This window comes from Tachyglossus aculeatus, chromosome 2, assembly GCF_015852505.1.
Source record: "Tachyglossus aculeatus isolate mTacAcu1 chromosome 2, mTacAcu1.pri, whole genome shotgun sequence".
NCBI classification, from domain to species: domain Eukaryota; kingdom Metazoa; phylum Chordata; class Mammalia; order Monotremata; family Tachyglossidae; genus Tachyglossus; species Tachyglossus aculeatus.
In genome coordinates this window covers 2,165,404-2,183,705 of record NC_052067.1, presented here as the reverse complement: position 1 = coordinate 2,183,705, position 18,302 = coordinate 2,165,404, and the positions used below count along the sequence as shown (strand labels likewise).

At 48.5% G+C, this 18,302-nt stretch overlaps 1 protein-coding gene across 1 annotated transcript in view; it reads left to right on the top strand.

Annotated features, from left to right (window-relative positions):
- SLC25A13 (solute carrier family 25 member 13) overlaps positions 1-18,302 on the top strand; it is a 100,837-nt gene that overhangs the window by 11,904 nt on the left and 70,631 nt on the right. The window contains exons 2-3 of the mRNA XM_038741863.1: positions 4,288-4,341; positions 13,599-13,741. Coding sequence (XP_038597791.1) covers positions 4,288-4,341; positions 13,599-13,741 — 197 coding nt within the window. The remainder of the gene's footprint in view (positions 1-4,287; positions 4,342-13,598; positions 13,742-18,302) is intronic.

Here is an 18,302-nt window from a genome sequence, read left to right as displayed (position 1 = left end):
GAAAGAGCCCGGGCTTTGGAGTCAGAGGTCACGGGTTCAAATCCCGGCTCCGCCAATTGTCAGCTGTGTGACTTCGGGCAAGTCACTTCACTTCTCTGTGCCTCGGTTCCCTCATCTGGAAAATGGGGATGAAGACCGTGAGCCCCCGTTGGGATAACCTTTTAGACTGTGAGCCCACTGTTGGGTAGGGCCTGTCTCTATATGTTGCCAATTTGTACTTCCCAAGCGCTTAGCACAGTGCTCTGCACATAGTAAGCGCTCAATAAATACGATTGATGATGATGACAACCTGATCACCTCGTAACCTCCCCTGCGCTTAGAACAGTGCTTTGCACATAGTAAGCGCTTAATAAATGGCATTATTATTATTATTGTTCAATCATATTTATTGAGAGTTTACTCTGCGCAAAGCACTGTACTAAGCACTTGGGAGAGTACAGTATAACAACAAATGGCAGACGTGAACATAAATGCCGTGGGGCTGGGAGCAGATCGGATACAGACCCCAGGCTCACCAGTCTAAGGGACAGAGGGCAGGGAGCTTCTCTGTAGAGCAATCAATCAATCAATCGTATTTATTGAGCGCTTACTGTGTGCAGAGCACTGTACTAAGCACTTGGGAAGTCCAAGTTGGCAACATCTAGAGACGGTCCCTACCCAACAGCGGGTTCACAGTCTAGAAGGGAGAGACAGGCAAGAAAACAAAACATATAAACCCAATAAAATCAATCAGTCGTATTTATTGAGCGCTTACTGTGTGCAGAGCACTGTACTAAGCGCTTGGGAAGTCCAAGTTGGCAACATCTAGAGACAGTCCCTACCCAACAGCGGGCTCACAGTCTAGAAGGGGGAGACAGACAACAAAACCAAACATATTAACGAAATGAAATAAATAGAATAGATACGTGCAAGTAAAATAAATAGAGTAATAAATACGTACAAACATATATACATATATAATGTACATATGTAGATATGCATGGTCCTGGATGAGCATGTGTAGTTGTTGTGAATCCTGTCAGTTTATTTATTTTACTTGTACCTATCTATTCTATTTTATTTTGTTAGTATGTTTGGTTTTGTTCTCCGTCTCCCCCGTTTAGACTGTGAGCCCGCTGTTGGGTAGGGACTGTCTCTAGATGTTGCCGGGGGAGACAGAGAACAAAACCAAACATACTAACAAAATAAAATAAATAGAATAGATATGTACAAGTAAAATAAATAGAGTAATAAATACGTACAAACATATATACATATATAATGTACATATATAGATATACATGGTCCTGGATGAGCGCGTGTAGTTGTTGTGAATCCTGTCAGTTTATTTATTTTACTTGTACCTATCTATTCTATCTATTTTATTTTGTTAGTATGTTTGGTTTTGTTCTCCGTCTCCCCCTTTTAGACTGTGAGCCCGCTGTTGGGTAGGGACTGTCTCTAGATGTTGCCGGGGGAGACAGAGAACAAAACAAAAGATATTAACGAAATGAAATAAATAGAATAGATACGTACAAGTAAAATAAATAGAGTAATAAATACGTACAAACATATATACATATATAGTGTACATATATAGATATACATGGTCCTGGATGAGCGCGTGTAGTTGTTGTGAATCCTGTCAGTTTATTTATTTTACTTGTACATATCTATTCTATTTATTTTATTCTGTTAGTATGTTTGGTTTTGTTCTCCGTCTCCCCCTTGTAGACTGTGAGCCCGCTGTTGGGTAGGGACTGTCTCTATATGTTGCCAACTTGGACTTCCCAAGCGCTTAGTCCAGTGCTCTGCACACAGTAAGCGCTCAATAAATACGATTGATTGATTGATTGATTGATTGTCAGTTGCTGGCCCCGGTCACCTTCCTGGGAGGGTTGGGGTCATCGGCCCCCCTCGGCTCGGCCCGCAAACCCTATCCCTGTTTGCTCATGGCGAAGGGTCATGACCTACTGGCCACGGCACTAGGAGAAGCGGCATGGCTCAATGGCAATAAATACGATTGAATGAATGAATGAATTTATTACTCTATTTTATTTGTACATATTTAGCGCTCAACAGTAATAGTAAGCGCTCAGTAAATACAGTTGATTGATTTTATTTGGTTTATATGTTTTGTTGTCTGTCTCCCCCTTCTAGACTGTGAGCCCGCTGTTGGGTAGGGACCGTCTCTAGATGTTGCCAACTTGGACTTCCCAAGCGCTTAGTACAGTGCTCTGCACTCAAAAGCGCTCAGTAAATACAGTTGATTGATTTTATTTGGTTTATATGTTTTGTTGTCTGTCTCCCCCTTCTAGACTGTGAGCCCGCTGTTGGGTAGGGACCGTCTCTAGATGTTGCCAACTTGGACTTCCCAAGCGCGTAGTACAGTGCTCTGCACTCAGTAAACGCTCAATAAATACGATTGATTGATTTTATTGGGTTTATATGTTTTGTTGTCTGTCTCCCCCTTCTAGACTGTGAGCCCGCTGTTGGGTAGGGACCGTCTGTATGTGTTGCCAACTTGGACTTCCCAAGCGCTTAGTACAGTGCTCTGCACTCAATAAGCGCTCAATAAATACGATTGATTGATTTTATTGGGTTTATATGTTTTGTTGTCTGTCTCCCCCTTCTAGACTGTGAGCCCGCTGTTGGGTAGGGACCGTCTATATATGTTGCCAACTTGGACTTCCCAAGCGCTTAGTCCAGTGCTCTGCACTCAGTAAGCGCTCAATAAATACGATTGATTGATTTTATTGGGTTTATATGTTTTGTTTTGTTGTCTGTCTCCCCCTTCTAGACTGCGAGCCCGCTGTTGGGTAGGGACCGTCTCTATATATTGCCAACTTGGACTTCCCAAGCGCTTAGTACAGTGCTCTGCACACAGTAAGCGCTAAATAAATGCGATTGAGTGAGTGAGTGAAAGAGCCCGGGCTTTGGAGTCGGGGGTCATGGGTTCGAATCCCGGCTCCGCCACATGTCTGCTGTGTGACTTCTCCCCCTTTTAGACTGTGAGCCCACTGTTGGGTAGGGACTGTCTCTATATGTTGCCAACTTGTACTTCCCAAGCGCTTAGTCCAGTGCTCTGCACACAGTAAGCGCTCAATAAATACGATTGATGATGATGATGATGATGACCTTGGGCAAGTCACTTCACTTCTCTGAGCCTCAGTGACCTCATCTGGAAAATGGGGATTACGACTGTGAGCCCCCCGTGGGACAACCTGATCACCTTGGATCCCTCCCAGCGCTTAGAACAGTGCTTTGCACATGATAAGCGCTTAACAAATGCCAACATCATCATCATCATCACTGTCATTCGAGCCCGGCCCTGGGAGTCCGAAGGTCATGGGTTCTAATCCCGGCTCTGCCACCTGTCTGCTGGATGACCGTGGGCAAGTCGCTTCACTTCTCTGGGCCTCAGTGACATCGTCTGGAAAATGGGGATGGATACTGGGAGCCCCACGTGGGACAGGGACTGTGTCCGCCTTGATTTGCTTTTATCCACCCCTGCGCTTAGTACAGTGTCTAACTACATAATAAGTGCTTAACAAATACCATTATTATTATTATTATCGGTCACAGGTGTCTAAGTATATAATAAGTGCTTAACAAATACCATTATTATTATTATTATTATTATTATTATTAGCCACAGGTGTCACAGATGTCTAAGTACATGAGTGCTTAACAAATACTGCTATTATTATTATTATTATTGGCCACAGGTGTCACAGATGTCTAAGTACATAAGTGCTTAACAAATACTGTTATTATTATTATTATTATTGGCCACAGGTGTCACAGATGTCTATGTACATAAGTGCTTAACAAATACTGTTATTATTATTATTATTATTGGCCACAGGTGTCACAGATGTCTAAGTACATAAGTGCTTAACAAATACTGTTATTATTATTATTATTATTACCACAGGTGTCACAGATGTCTAAGTACATAAGTGCTTCACAAATACTGTTATTATTATTATTATTATTATTATTGGCCACAGGTGTCACAGATGTCTAAGTACATAAGTGCTTAACAAATACTGTTATTATTATTATTATTATTGGCCACAGGTGTCACAGATGTCTAAGTACATAAGTGCTTCACAAATACTGTTATTATTATTATTGGCCACAGGTGTCACAGATTTCTAAGTACATAAGTGCTTAACAAATACTGTTATTATTATTATTGGCCACAGGTGTCACAGATGTCTAAGTACATAAGTGCTTAACAAATACTGTTATTATTATTATTATTATTATTATTATTATTATTATTATTATTATTGGCCACAGGTGTCACCGATCAAGCGGGCGGAGGCGGCAGAGCTGAAGGCGATCTTCCTCAAGGTCAGTCTGGACCCCCACCCCCCTTCCACCCTTCACCCTCACCCCCCCAACCATTCCTCTGGGGCATTTCCCCCAACAGGGTGGTCCTGGGGGTTCATTCATTCATTTGTATTTATTGAGGCTTACTGTGCGCAGAGCACTGGACTAAGCGCTTGGGAAGTCCAAGTCGGCAACATACAGAGACGGTCCCTACCCAACAACGGGGTCCCAGTCTAGAAGTGGGAGACAGACGACAAAACATGGAGGCAGGTGTCAAAAGTGTCAAGAGTCCCCGTCCGAAATGGGGTGTGTTAGCTTTCTTTTATGATCAAGCACCAAAGGAGAGGCTCAGCATTACAACTGGAAAAGACTGAAGTCTTCATCTGAAAAATAAGGAGGAATGCGCAGCATTTTCTTTCTAATTTCAGAGTAATGATCACAATAATATCCAGGGTGCCCCCTGGACACACAGCCTCCCTAAGGGTTTCAGCTGGGCCATCCGGTACCCCGGACTCTCCCTCAGTGACCCAGCTCAGACTGTCCGTCACCTCCTGCCTCTCCCCTGTCTATCCCTGACTCTCCCCCAGTGACCCAGCATGGACCAACCAACCCCCCTGCCTCTCCCCTGTCCATCCCTGACTCTCCCCCAGTGACCCACCATGGACAATCCAACCCCCCTCCCTCTCCCCTGCCCATCCCTGACTCTCCCCCAGTGACCCAGCATGGACAATCCAACCCCCCTGACTCTCCCTTGCCCATCCCTGACTCTCCCCCAGTGACCCAGCAGGGACCAGCCAACCCCCCTGACTCTCCCCTGCCCATCCCTGACCCTCCCCTGGTGACCCATCATGGAAAGTCCAACCCCCTTGCCTCTCCCCTGTCCATCCCTGACTCTCCCCCAGTGACCCAGCATGGACCAACCAACCCCCCTGCCTCTCCCCTGTCCATCCCTGACTCTCCCCCAGTGACCCACCAGGGACAATCCAACCCCCCTAACTCTCTGCTGTCCATCTCTGACTCTCCCCCAGTGACCCAGAACAGACCATCCAACGCCCCTGCCTCTTCCCTGTCCATCCCTGACTCTCCCCCAGTGACCCAGCACGGACCATCCAACCCCCCGCCTCTCCTCTGTCCATCCCTGACTCGCCCCCAGTGACCCGGCATGGACCATCCCACCCCCCTGCCTCTCTCCTGTCCATCCCTGACTCTCCCCCAGTGACCCAGCTTGGACCACCCAGCCCCCCTGCCTCTCCCCTGTCCATCCCCGACTCTCCAAGCTAGCTCTCTTCCTCCCTTCAAGGCCCTACTGAGAGCTCACCTCCTCCAGGAGGCCTTCCCACACTCAGCCCCCTCCTTCCTCTCCCCCTCCTCCCCCTCTGCCTTACCTCCTTCCCTTCCCCACAGCACCTGTATATATGTATATATGTTTGTTCGTATTTATTACTCTATTTTACTTGCACATATCTATTCTATTTATTTTATTTTGTTAATATGTTTTGTTGTCTGTCTCCCCCTTCTAGACTGTGAGCCCATGGTTGCGTAGGGACCGTCTCTATATGTTGCCAACTTGTACTTCCCAAGCACTTAGTCCAGTGCTCTGCACACAGTAAGCGCTCAATAAATACGATTGATTGATTGATTGATTGACCCACCATGGACAATCCCATACCCCGACTCTCCTCTCTCCAACCCAGCTGTCCCCCAGTGACCCAACACAGATCTTTGAGCATCCCTGCCTCTCCCCTGTCCATCCCTGCCTCTCCCCCAGTGACCTACGATGAACCATCCAACCCCCCTGCCTCTCCCCTGTCCATCCCTGACTCTCCCCCAGTGACCCAGCACGGACCATCCCATACCCCGACTCTCCTCTCTCCAACCCAGCTGTCCCCCAGTGACCCAACACAGATCTTTGAGCCCCCCTACCTCTCCCCTGTCCATCCCTGCCTCTCCCCCAGTGACCTACGATGGACCATCCAACCCCCCTGCCTCTCCCCTGTCCATCCCTGACTCTCCCTCAGTGACCCACCATGGACCATCCCATACCCCGACTCTCCTCTCTCCAACCCAGCTGTCCCCCAGTGACCCAGCACAGATCTTTGAGCCCCCCTGCCTCTCCCCTGTCCATCCCTGACTCTCCCCCAGTGACCTACAACGGACCACCCAACCCCCCGCCTCTCCCCTGTCCATCCCTGACTCTCCCCCAGTGACCCAGAATGGACCATCCCATACCCGACTTTCCTCTCTCCAACCCAGCTGTCCCCCAGTGACCCAACACAGATCTTTGAGCATCCCTGACTCTCCCCCAGTGACCTACAATGGACCATCCAAGCCCCCTGCCTCTCCCCTGTCCATCCCTGACTGTCCCCCAGTGACCCAGCACGGACCATCCCATACCCCGACTCTCCTCTGCCCAACCCAGCTGTCCCCCAGTGACCCAACACAGATCTTTCAGCATCCCTGACTCTCCCCCAGTGACCCAGCACGGACCATCCAACCCCCCTGACTCACCCTTCTCCTTCCCTGACTTTCCCCCGGTGACCCAGCGCAGACGAGCCAACATCCTCGACTCTCCCCTCTCCATCCCTGGCTCTCCCCCACTGACCCTGTCCGGAGACTCGATGCCAGGCTCTGTCCAAACCCCCCGGCCCTGCCGGTGTTTCGGGCTGCCCGGCTGCCCGCGGGCAAGGATTCCCCGTGCTCGCCCCCGGCTTGGGGAAGCCAGGACTGTCGTGGTTGCTTCTGAATCCGCCCCTCTGCAGCTCACGGGCGGGCGGCTCCTTGCCCGGCGCTGGGGCTGATTGCCCCGCTCTCACCCACCAGGACTTTCTGAGAGCTTCATCCTCCGTGTCAATCAGTAATAATAATAATAATGATAGTGGTTAAGCGCTTGCTATGTGTCAAGCACTCTTCTGAACACTGGGGACTTAATAATAATAATAATAATAATAATGATGGCATTTATTAAGCGCTTACTATGTGCAAAGCACTGTTCTAAGCGCTGGGGAGGTTACAAGGTGATCAGGTTTCTGAGAGCTTCATCCTCAGTGTCAATCAGTAATAATAATAATAATAATATTGGTTAAGCGCTTGCTATGTGTCAAGCACTCTTCTGAACACTGGGGACTTAATAATAATAATAATGATGATGATGGCATTTATTAAGCGCTTACTATGTGCAAAGCACTGTTCTAAGCGCTGGGGAGGTTACAAGGTGATCAGGTTTCTGAGAGCTACATCCTCAGTGTCAATCAGTAATAATAACAATAATGATAGTGGTTAAGTGCTTGCTATGTGTCAAGCACTCTTCTGAACACTGGGGACTTAATAATAATAATAATGATGATGATGGCATTTATTAAGCGCTTACTATGTGCAAAGCACTGTTCTAAGCGCTGGGGAGGTTACAAGGTGATCAGGTTTCTGAGAGCTACATCCTCAGTGTCAATCAGTAATAATAACAATAATGATAGTGGTTAAGTGCTTGCTATGTGTCAAGCACTCTTCTGAACACTGGGGACTTAATAATAATAACAATAATGATGATGATGGCATTTATTAAGCGCTTACTATGTGCAAAGCACTGTTCTAAGCGCTGGGGAGGTTACAAGGTGATCAGGTTTCTGAGAGCTTCATCCTCAGTGTCAATCAGTAATAATAATAATAATAATATTGGTTAAGCGCTTGCTATGTGTCAAGCACTCTTCTGAACACTGGGGACTTAATAATAATAATAATGATGATGATGGCATTTATTAAGCGCTTACTATGTGCAAAGCACTGTTCTAAGCGCTGGGGAGGTTACAAGGTGATCAGGTTTCTGAGAGCTACATCCTCAGTGTCAATCAGTAATAATAACAATAATGATAGTGGTTAAGTGCTTGCTATGTGTCAAGCACTCTTCTGAACACTGGGGACTTAATAATAATAACAATAATGATGATGATGGCATTTATTAAGCGCTTACTATGTGCAGAGCACTGTTCTAAGCGCTGGGGAGGTTACAAGGTGATCAGGTAGTCCCACGGGGGGGCTCACAGTCTTAATCCCCATTTTACAGATGAGGGAACTGAGGCCCAGAGAGGTGAAGTGGCTTGCCCAAAGTCACACAGCTGACAATTGGCGGAGCTGGGATTTGAACCCATGACCTCTGACTCCAAAGCCCGGGCTCTTTCCACTGAGCCACGCTGCTTCTCAAGAATTTGTACTTCCCAAGCGCTTAGTACGGTGCCCTGCACACAGTCAGTGCTCAATAAATACGATTGATTGATTGGGGTAGAAACAAGATTCATTCATTCATTCAATTGTATTTATCGAGTGCTTACTGTGTGCAGAGCACCGTACTAAGCGCTTGGGAAGTACAAAGTTCAAGCTGCTCGAGAAGCAGCGTGGCTCGGTGGAAAGAGCACGGGCTTTGGAGTCAGAGGTCATGGGTTCAAATCCTGGCTCCGCCAATCGTCCGCTGGGCGACTTTGGGTAAGTCACTTAACTTCTCTGGGCCTCAGTTACCTCATCTGGAAAATGGGGATTAAGACTGTGAGCCTCCCGTGGGACAACTGCGAGCCCACTGTTGAGTAGGGACCGTCTCTATATGTTGCCAACTTGTAATAATAAAAATAATAATGATGGCATTTGTTAAGCGCTTACTACATGCAAAGCACTGTTCTAAGCGCTGGGGAGGATACAGTGTGATCAAGTTGTCCCACGTAGGGCTCACAGTCTTAATCCCCATTTTTACAGATGAGGGAACTGAGGCTCAGAGAAGTTAAGTGACTTGCCCAAGGTCACCCAGCAGACTTGTGGTGGAGTCGGGATTCGAACCCACGACCTCTGACTCCAAAGCCCGGGCTTTTTCCACTGAGCCAAGCGCTTAGTACAGTGCTCTGCACACAGTAAGCGCTCAATAAATACAATTGAATGAATGAATGAGTGAATGAACCTGATCACCTTGTAACCTCCCCAGCGCTTAGAGCAGTGCCTTGCACATAGTAAGCGCGTAATAAATGCCATCGTTATTATTATTATTACAGATCGACAACATAGAGACGGTCCCTTCCCAACAACGGGCTCACAGTCTAGAATCAGGTTGGACACAGTCCCTGTCCCACATGGGGCTCACAGTCTTAAGCTCCACTTTACAGATGAGGAAACTGAGGCCCAGAGAATAATAATAATAATAATAATTGTGGTATTTGTTAAGCGCTTACTATGTGCCAGGCACTGTACTTAGCACTGGGGTGGATACAAGCAAATCGGGCTGGACACAGTCCCTGTCCCACGGGGAGCTCACAGCCTTAATCCCCCTTTTACAGATGAGGGAACTGAGGCACAGAGAAGTAAAGCGGCTTGCCCAAGGCCACATAGCAGACAAGTGGCAGAGCCAGGATTAGAACCCATGACCTTCTGATTCCCAGGCCCGGGCTCTTTGCGCTACACCGTGCTGCTGCTCAGAGAAGTGAAATCACTTGCCCAAGGTCGCGCAGCGGACAGGCGGAGAAGCCGGGATTAGAACCCAGGGCCTTCAGACGCCCAGGCCGGTCAGTCGTATGTTTTGAGTCCTTACTGTGTGCAGAGCACTGTACTAAGCTCTTGGGAGAGTATAATATTACAGCAGAAGGGACACATTCCCTGCCCACAACGAGCTGACAGTCTAGAGGGGGAGGCAGACATTAATAGAAATAAATGAATAAAGGAAAGATGAAGCAGCGTGGCTCGGTGGAAAGAGCGCGGGCTTTGGAGTCAGTGGTGGTGGGTTCAAATCCCGACTCCACCGGCTGTCTCACGTTGGGCAAGTCACTTCTCCGTGCCTCAGTTACCTCATCTGTAAAATGGGGATTGACTGTGAGGCAACCTGATCACCTTGTATCCCCCTCCAGGGCTTAGAAGAGTGCTTCGCACATAGTAAGCGCTTAATAAATGCCATCATTATTAGTATTATCATCATCATCATCAGTCGTATTTATTGAGCGCTTACTATGTGCAGAGCACTGTACTAAGCGCTTGGGAAGTACAAATTGGCAACATATAGAGACGGTCCCTACCCAACAGCGAGCTGACAGTCTAGAGGGGGAGGCAGACATTAATAGAAATAAATGAATAAAGGAAAGATGAAGCAGCGTGGCTCGGTGGGAAGAGCGCGGGCTTTGGAGTCAGTGGTGATGGGTTCAAATCCCGACTCCACCGGCTGTCTGACGTTGGGCAAGTCACTTCTCCGTGCCTCAGTTACCTCATCTGTAAAATGGGGATTGACTGTGAAGCAACCTGATCACCTTGTATCCCCCCCCCCAGTGCTTAGAAGAGTGCTTCGCACATAGTAAGCGCTTAATAAATGCCATCATTATTAGTATTATCATCATCGTCATCAGTCGTATTTATTGAGCGCTTACTATGTGCAGAGCACTGTACTAAGCGCGTGGGAAGTCCAAATTGGCAACATATAGAGACGGTCCCTACCCAACAGCGAGCTGACAGTCTAGAGGGGGAGGCAGACATTAATAGAAATAAATGAATAAAGGAAAGATGAAGCAGCGTGGCTCGGTGGGAAGAGCGCGGGCTTTGGAGTCAGTGGTGATGGGTTCAAATCCCGACTCCACCGGCTGTCTGACGTTGGGCAAGTCACTTCTCCGTGCCTCAGTTACCTCATCTGTAAAATGGGGATTGACTGTGAAGCAACCTGATCACCTTGTATCCCCCTCCAGGGCTTAGAAGAGTGCTTCGCACATAGTAAGCGCTTAATAAATGCCATCATTATTAGTATTATCATCATCATCATCAGTCGCATTTATTGAGCGCTTACTATGTGCAGAGCACTGTACTAAGCGCTTGGGAAGTACAAACTGGCAACATATAGAGACGGTCCCTACCCAACAGCGGGCTCACAGTCTGAAAGGGGGAGACAGAGAACAAAACCAAACATACTAACAAAATAAAATAGATATTATCTGGACGTAAGTGGTGTGGGGCTGGGAGGGGGTTGAATGAGGGGAGCAAGGCAGGGCGACGCCGAAGGGAGTGGGAGAAGAGGAAAGGGGGACTGAGTCAGGGAAGGCTTCCTGGAGGTGGTGGGCGTTCAGTAAGCTGTCATTGTCTCAGGGCTGGGCCCGCCACCACTCCAAGCTGACGGCATGGGGGACCCCCATCCCCGGGCCCGGGCGCTGCCATGCCCGTGCCAGCCTGCCAGCAGACTGACAATCCCCTTCTATCAATCAATCAATCAATCAATCAATCGTATTTATTGAGCGCTTACTGTGTGCAGAGCACTGTACAGCGCTTAGAACAGTGCCTTGCACAGTCTTTTAGACTGTGAGCCCACTGTTGGGTCGGGACCGTCTCTATATGTTGCCAATTTGTACTTCCCAAGCGCTTAGTCCAGTGCTCTGCACACAGTAAGCGCTCAATAAATACGATTGATGGTGATAGTAAGTGCTTAATAAATGCCGTCATTATTATTATTATTACTAAGCGCTTGGGAAGTCCAAGTTGGCAACATCTAGAGACGGTCCCTACCCACCAGTGGGCTCACAGTCTAAAAGGGGGAGACAGAGAACAAAACCAAACATACTAATAAAATAAATAGAATAGATATGTACAAGTAAAATAAATAAATCATCATCATCATCATCAATCGTATTTATTGAGCGCTTACTGTGTGCAGAGCACTGTACTAAGCGCTTGGGAAGTCCAAGTTGGCAACATATAGAGACGGTCCCTACCCACCAGTCTAAAAGGGGGAGACAGAGAACAAAACCAAACATACTAACAAAATAAAATAAATAGAATAGATATGTACAAGTAAAATAAATAAATCATCATCATCAATCGTATTTATTGAGTGCTTACTGTGTGCAGAGCACTGTACTAAGCGCTTGGGAAGTCCAAGTTGGCAACATCTAGAGACAGTCCCTACCCACCAGTGGGCTCACAGTCTAAAAGGGGGAGATGGAGAACAAAACCAAACATACTAACAAAATAAAATAAATAGAATAGATATGTACAAGTAAAATAAATCATCATCATCATCATCATCAATCGTATTTATTGAGCGCTTACTGTGTGCAGAGCACTGTACTAAGCGCTTGGGAAGTCCAAGTTGGCAACATCTAGAGACAGTCCCTACCCACCAGTGGGCTCACAGTCTAAAAGGGGGAGACGGAGAACAAAACCAAACATACTAACAAAATAAAATAAATAGAATAGATATGTACAAGTAAAATAAATAAATAAATAGAGTAATAAATATGTACAAACATATATACGTATATACAGGTGCTGTGGGGAAGGGAAGGAGGTAAGAAGAGGGGGTGGAGAGGGGGACGAGGGGGAGAGGAATATATGTTGCCAACTTGTACTTCCCAAGCGCTTAGTACAGTGCCCTGCACACAGTAAGCGCTCAATAAATACGATTGAATGAATGAATGAAAGGGGCTCAGTGTGGGAAGGCCTCCTGGAGGAGGTGAGCTCTCAGTAGGGCCTTGAAGGGAGGAAGAGAGCCCAACAGTGGGCTCACAGTCTAGAAAAGCACATGTTTTGTTTTGTCGTCCGTCTCCCCCTTCTAGACCGTGAGCCCGCTGTTGGGTAGGGACCGGCCCTATATCATCATCATCAATTGTATTTATTGAGCGCTTACTATGTGCAGAGCACTGTACTAAGCGCTTGGGAAGTACAAATTGGCCACATATAGAGACAGTCCCTACCCAACAGTGGGCTCACAGTCTAAAAGGGGGAGACAGAGAACAAAACCAAACATACTAACAAAATAAAATAAATAGAATAGATAGGTACAAATAAAATAAATAAATAAATAGAGTAAAAAACATGTACAAACATCTATGCATATATACAGGTGCTGTGGGGAAGGGAAGGAGGTAAGATGGGGGGGATGGAGAGGGGGACGAGGGGGAGAGGAATATATGTTGCCAACTTGTACTTCCCAAGCGCTCAGTACAGTGCCCTGCACACAGTAAGCGCTCAATAAATACGATTGAATGAATGAATGAATGAAAGGGGCTCAGTCTGGGAAGGCCTCCTGGAGGAGGTGAACTCTCAGTAGGGCCTTGAAGGGAGGAAGAGAGCCCAACAGTGGGCTCACAGTCTAGAAAAGCACGTGTTTTGCTTTGTCGTCCGTCTCCCCCTTCTAGACCGTGAGCCCGCTGTTGGGTAGGGACCGTCCCTATATGTCGCCAACTTGGACTTCCCAGGCGCTCAGTCCAGTGCTCTGCGCACAGTGAGCGCTCAATAAATACAATTGAATGAATGAATGACCGATCTCCCTCCCGCCGCAGTATGCCAGCGTCGAGAAGGGTGGCGAGTCCTTCATGTCTCCGCACGACTTCGTCACCCGGTACCTGAACCTCGCCGGGGCCGGCCGGCTCGATCCCAGCACCGAGGCGCTGCTGGCCGGCGTCGTGGACCAGACCAAAAACGGGTATGTGGCTCCGCTCCCCCCCCCTCCGCGCGTCCTTCCTTTCACCCAGTCGTATTTATTGAGCGCTTACCGTGTGCAGAGCACTGTACTGAGCGCTTGGAGAGTACAGTTGAGTAACAGATAGAGACGGTCCCTACCCAACCGCAGTGCGGTGGGGTTGGGAGGGGGGATGGAGAGAAGCAGCGTGGATCAGTGGAAAAGAGCCCGGGCTTTGGAGTCAGAGGTCACGGGTTCAAATCCCGGCTCTGATAATCGTCAGCTGTGTGACTTTGGGCAAGTCGCTTCACTTCTCTGGGCCTCAGTCACCTCATCTGGAAAATGGGGATTAATAATAATAATGTTGGTTTTTGTTAAGCGCTTACTATGTGCCAAGCACTGTTCTAAGCGCTGGGGTAGATACAAGGTAATCAGGTTGTCCCACGTGGGGCTCACAGGCTTAATCCCCATTTTCCAGATGAGGGAACTGAGGCCCAGAGAAGTGAAGCGACTTGCCCAAAGTCACCCAGCTGACAAGTGGCGGAGCCGGGATTTGAACCCCTGACCTCTGACTCCAAAGCCCGGGCTCTTTCCACTGAACCACGCTGCTTCCCTAAGACCGTGAGTCCCCCGAGGGACAACCTGATTGCCTTGTAACCTCCCCTGCGCTTAGAACAGTGCTTTGCACATAGTAAGCGCTTAATAAATGCCATCATTATTATTATTATAAGAGGAAAAGGGGGTGCAATCGGGGAAGGCTTCTTGGAGGAGGTGGGCCCTCAATAAGGCTTTGAAGTGGAGGAAAGTGGTTATCATTGTATTGTCCACTCATTCACTCAATCGTGGGTATTGAGCGCTTACTATGTGCAGAGCACTGGACTAAGCGCTTAGTCCAGTGCTCCGCACACCGCAGGCGCTCCCCCATGGTGGCGGGCAGGAGGGGTGACAGAGGCTCCGACTGTGAGCCCGCTGTTGGGTAGGGACTGTCTCTATATGTTGCCAACTTGTACTTCCCAAGCGCTTAGTACAGTGCTCTGCACACAGTAAGCGCTCAATAAATATGATCGATCGATCAATCAATCACGTTTATTACCACCCCCGCCCTGTCATTGGTTCCCTGTGGGGTAGATTGGGGTAGACTGGGTGGAATGGAAGTCATTCATTCATTCATCGATGAATTCAATCAATCCCACTAATTACTGCCCCCCACCCTATCATTGGTTCCCGGTGGGAGGGGTTCATTCATTCATTCATAATGATAATAATACTAATAATGGTATTTGTTAAGTATTGACTATGATGTGCCAGGCACTGTACTAAGCGCCGGGGTGGCACAGACAAATCCGGTTGGACACAGTCCCTGTCCCACGTGAAGCTCACAGTCTCAATCCCCATTTCACAGATGAGGTGTAGAGAAGTGAAGTGACTTGCCCAAGGTCACACAGCAGGCAAGTGGCAGAGTCAGGATTAGAACCCATGACCTTCCAACTCCCAGGTCCGGGCGCTGTCCACTACGCCGTGCTGCTTGTCATTGATTCATTCAATCAGTCGTATTTATTACCACCCCCCCCGCCCTGTCATTGGGGATTCAGTCATTCATTCATTCAGTTGTAGTTATTGAGCGCTTACTGTGTGCAAAGCACTGTCCTAAGCACTTGGGAGAGTGCACATTCTCTGCCCACAGTGAGCTTACAGTCTAGAGGGGGGAGACAGACATTAATATCAACAAATAAATTACAGATGTGGACGTAAGCATTGTGGGGCCGGGAGCGGGGGGAATGAATAAAGGGTTGTCCCAGTTGTCATTCATTCATTCATTCATTCAATCGTATTTATTGAGCACTTACTGTGTGCAGAGCACTGGACTAAGCGCTTGGGAAGTCCAAGTTGGCAACATATAGAGACGGTCCCTACCCAACAGCGGGCTCACAGTCTAGAAGGGGGAGACAGAGAACAAAACAAAACATATTAAAAAAACAAAATAAATAGAATAAACATGTAATACATGTTTATATGGACTAATACATGTAAACATGTAATAATCATTAAAAATCATTGTGGTATTTATTAGGCGCTTACTATGTGTCAAACACTATTCTAAATGTGGGGGTAGATACTAGTTAATGAGGCCGGACACAGTCCCTCTCCCACCTGGGGCTCACAGCCTAAGTAGGCGGGAGAACAGGTATTGAATCTCCATTTTGCAGATGAGGAAACTGAGGCACAGGGAAAATCAAATCAATCGTATTTATTGAGCGCCTACTGTGTGCAGAGCACTGTACTAAGCGCTTGGGAAGTACAAGTTGGCAACATATAGAGACAGTCCCTACCCACCAGCGGGCTCACAGTCTAAAATGGGGAGACAGAGAACAAAACCAAACATACTAACAAAATAAAATAAATAGAATAGATACGTACAAGTAAAATAAATAGAGTACTAAATATGTACAAACATATATACATATAAACGGGTGCTGTGGGGAAGGGAAGGAGGTAAGATGTGGGGGATGGAGGGGGGACGAGGAAGAGAGGAAGAAGGAAGGGGCTCAGTCTGGGAGCCACTAGGCCACATATAGAGATGGTCCCTACCCAACAGCGGGCTCACAGTCTAGAAGGGGGAGACAGAGAACAAAACAAAACATATTAACAAAATAAAATAAATAGAATAGATAGGTACAAGTAAAATAAATCAATAAATTGAATAATAAATCTGTACAAACATATATACAGGTGCTGTGCGGAGGGGAAGGAGGGAAGGTGGGGGGGGGTGGGGAGGGGGAGGAGGGGGAGAGGGAGGAGGGGGCTCAGTGTGGGAAGGCCTCCTGGGGGAGGTGAGCTCTCAGTAGGGCCTTGAAGGGAGGAAGAGAGCGAGCTTGGCGGATGGGCAGAGGGAGGGCATTCCAGGCCAGGGGGATGACGGGCCGGGGGTCGACGGTGGGACGGGCGAGAATGAGGCCTAACGGTGAGGAGGTTAGCGCCAGAGGAGCGGAGGGTGCGGGGTGGGCTGGAGAAGGAGAGAAGGGAGGGGAGGGAGGAGGGGGCCAGGGGATGGACAGCCTGGAAGCCCAGGCTGAGGAGTTTCTGCCTGATGCGCAGATTGATTGGTAGCCACTGGAGATTTTTGAGGAGGGGAGTAACATGCCCAGAGCGTTTCTGGACAAAGACAATCTGGGCAGTGGCGTGAAGTATGGATTGAAGAGGGGAGAGACAGGAGGATGGGAGATCGGGGAGGAGGCTGATACAGTAGTCCAGATGGGATAGGATGAGAGCTTGAACGAGCAGGGTAGCGGTTTGGATGGAGAGGAAAGGGCGGATCTTGGCGATGTTGCGGAGCTGAGACCGGCAGGTTTTGGTGATGGCTTGGACGTGAGGGGTGAACGAGAGAGCGGAGTCGAGGATGACACCAAGGTTGCGGGCCTGTGAGATGGGAAGGATGGTAGTGCCATCAACAGAGATGGGAAAGTCAGGGAGAGGGCAGGGTTTGGGAGGAAAGACAAGGAGTTCAGTCTTGGACATGTTGAGCTTTAGGTGGCGGGCGGACATCCAGATGGAGATGCCCTGAAGGCGGGAGGAGATGCGAGCCTGGAGGGAGGCAGAGAGAGCAGGAGCAGAGATGGAGATTTGGGGGTCATCAGCGTAGAGATGATAGTTGAAGCCGTGGGAGCGAATGAGGTCACCAAGGGAGTGAGTGTATCTACCCCAGCGCTTAGTACAGTGCCCGGCACATAGTAGATACCATAATAATAATTTAAAAAAAGTCTCCATAGACCTGTCCATCCGTCAGCGGTGCTTAGGGAGCTGGAGGGCAGGGCTGGGGTGAGCGCACCCCAGTTTCTGTCCGACGGCTTTCCCGCCAGGCGGCATCGAGGGTGAAATCGGGGGTGCCGAGAGGAAAGGGGGGCGTCCAGCCGGGTAGTGGAGCCGGGGAATCTGATTCAGGCCTGGGACCAGTGTGTTTCCCCCTCCCCCATCGACCGTGGGGTGGGGGTGGGGGGGGGTGAACTCAAACGGAAAATCCCAGCACGGTCGATTAAGCAATTTTTCCCCCGGTTTTTAATCTTCATAATAATAATAATGATCATCATCATCAGTAGCAGCAGCCAGAGAGGAGCCGGGATTTCTCTCAAGGCGCACCATCAGGCGCCCAAATTAATCTCCCAAAACAAAAATGCTCATTAGCAGAGCTCTCAGCAAATCAGTCATTTCACCCCCCCTCCCAAGACGTTTGATTATCCCCACCGGCTCCCCCCGTTTTCGGCTCCCTCTTTTTGGGAGATTGTTTGATGTCGGAAATCATGTGAGAGGCACGCGGGTTCTGTCTGGACCAGACGTCTGCGGGAGGAGGAAGCTGAACGGAGAGGGAGAAAGCGTGTGGAAAATGTGTTTCCGAGCGGGCCTCACTCAGGGAGGGTGTGATGGACTTCATTTCCTCCCCCCATGGATGCAAGCCCCCACCCCCTCCTCGTCCTCCCCTCTGCCATGCCCCCCCACAATAATCACCCCACCTTCAAAGTCTTATTAAAAGCACATCTCCCAATCAGTCATATTTATTGAGCACTTACTGCGGGCAGAGGACCGTATTGAG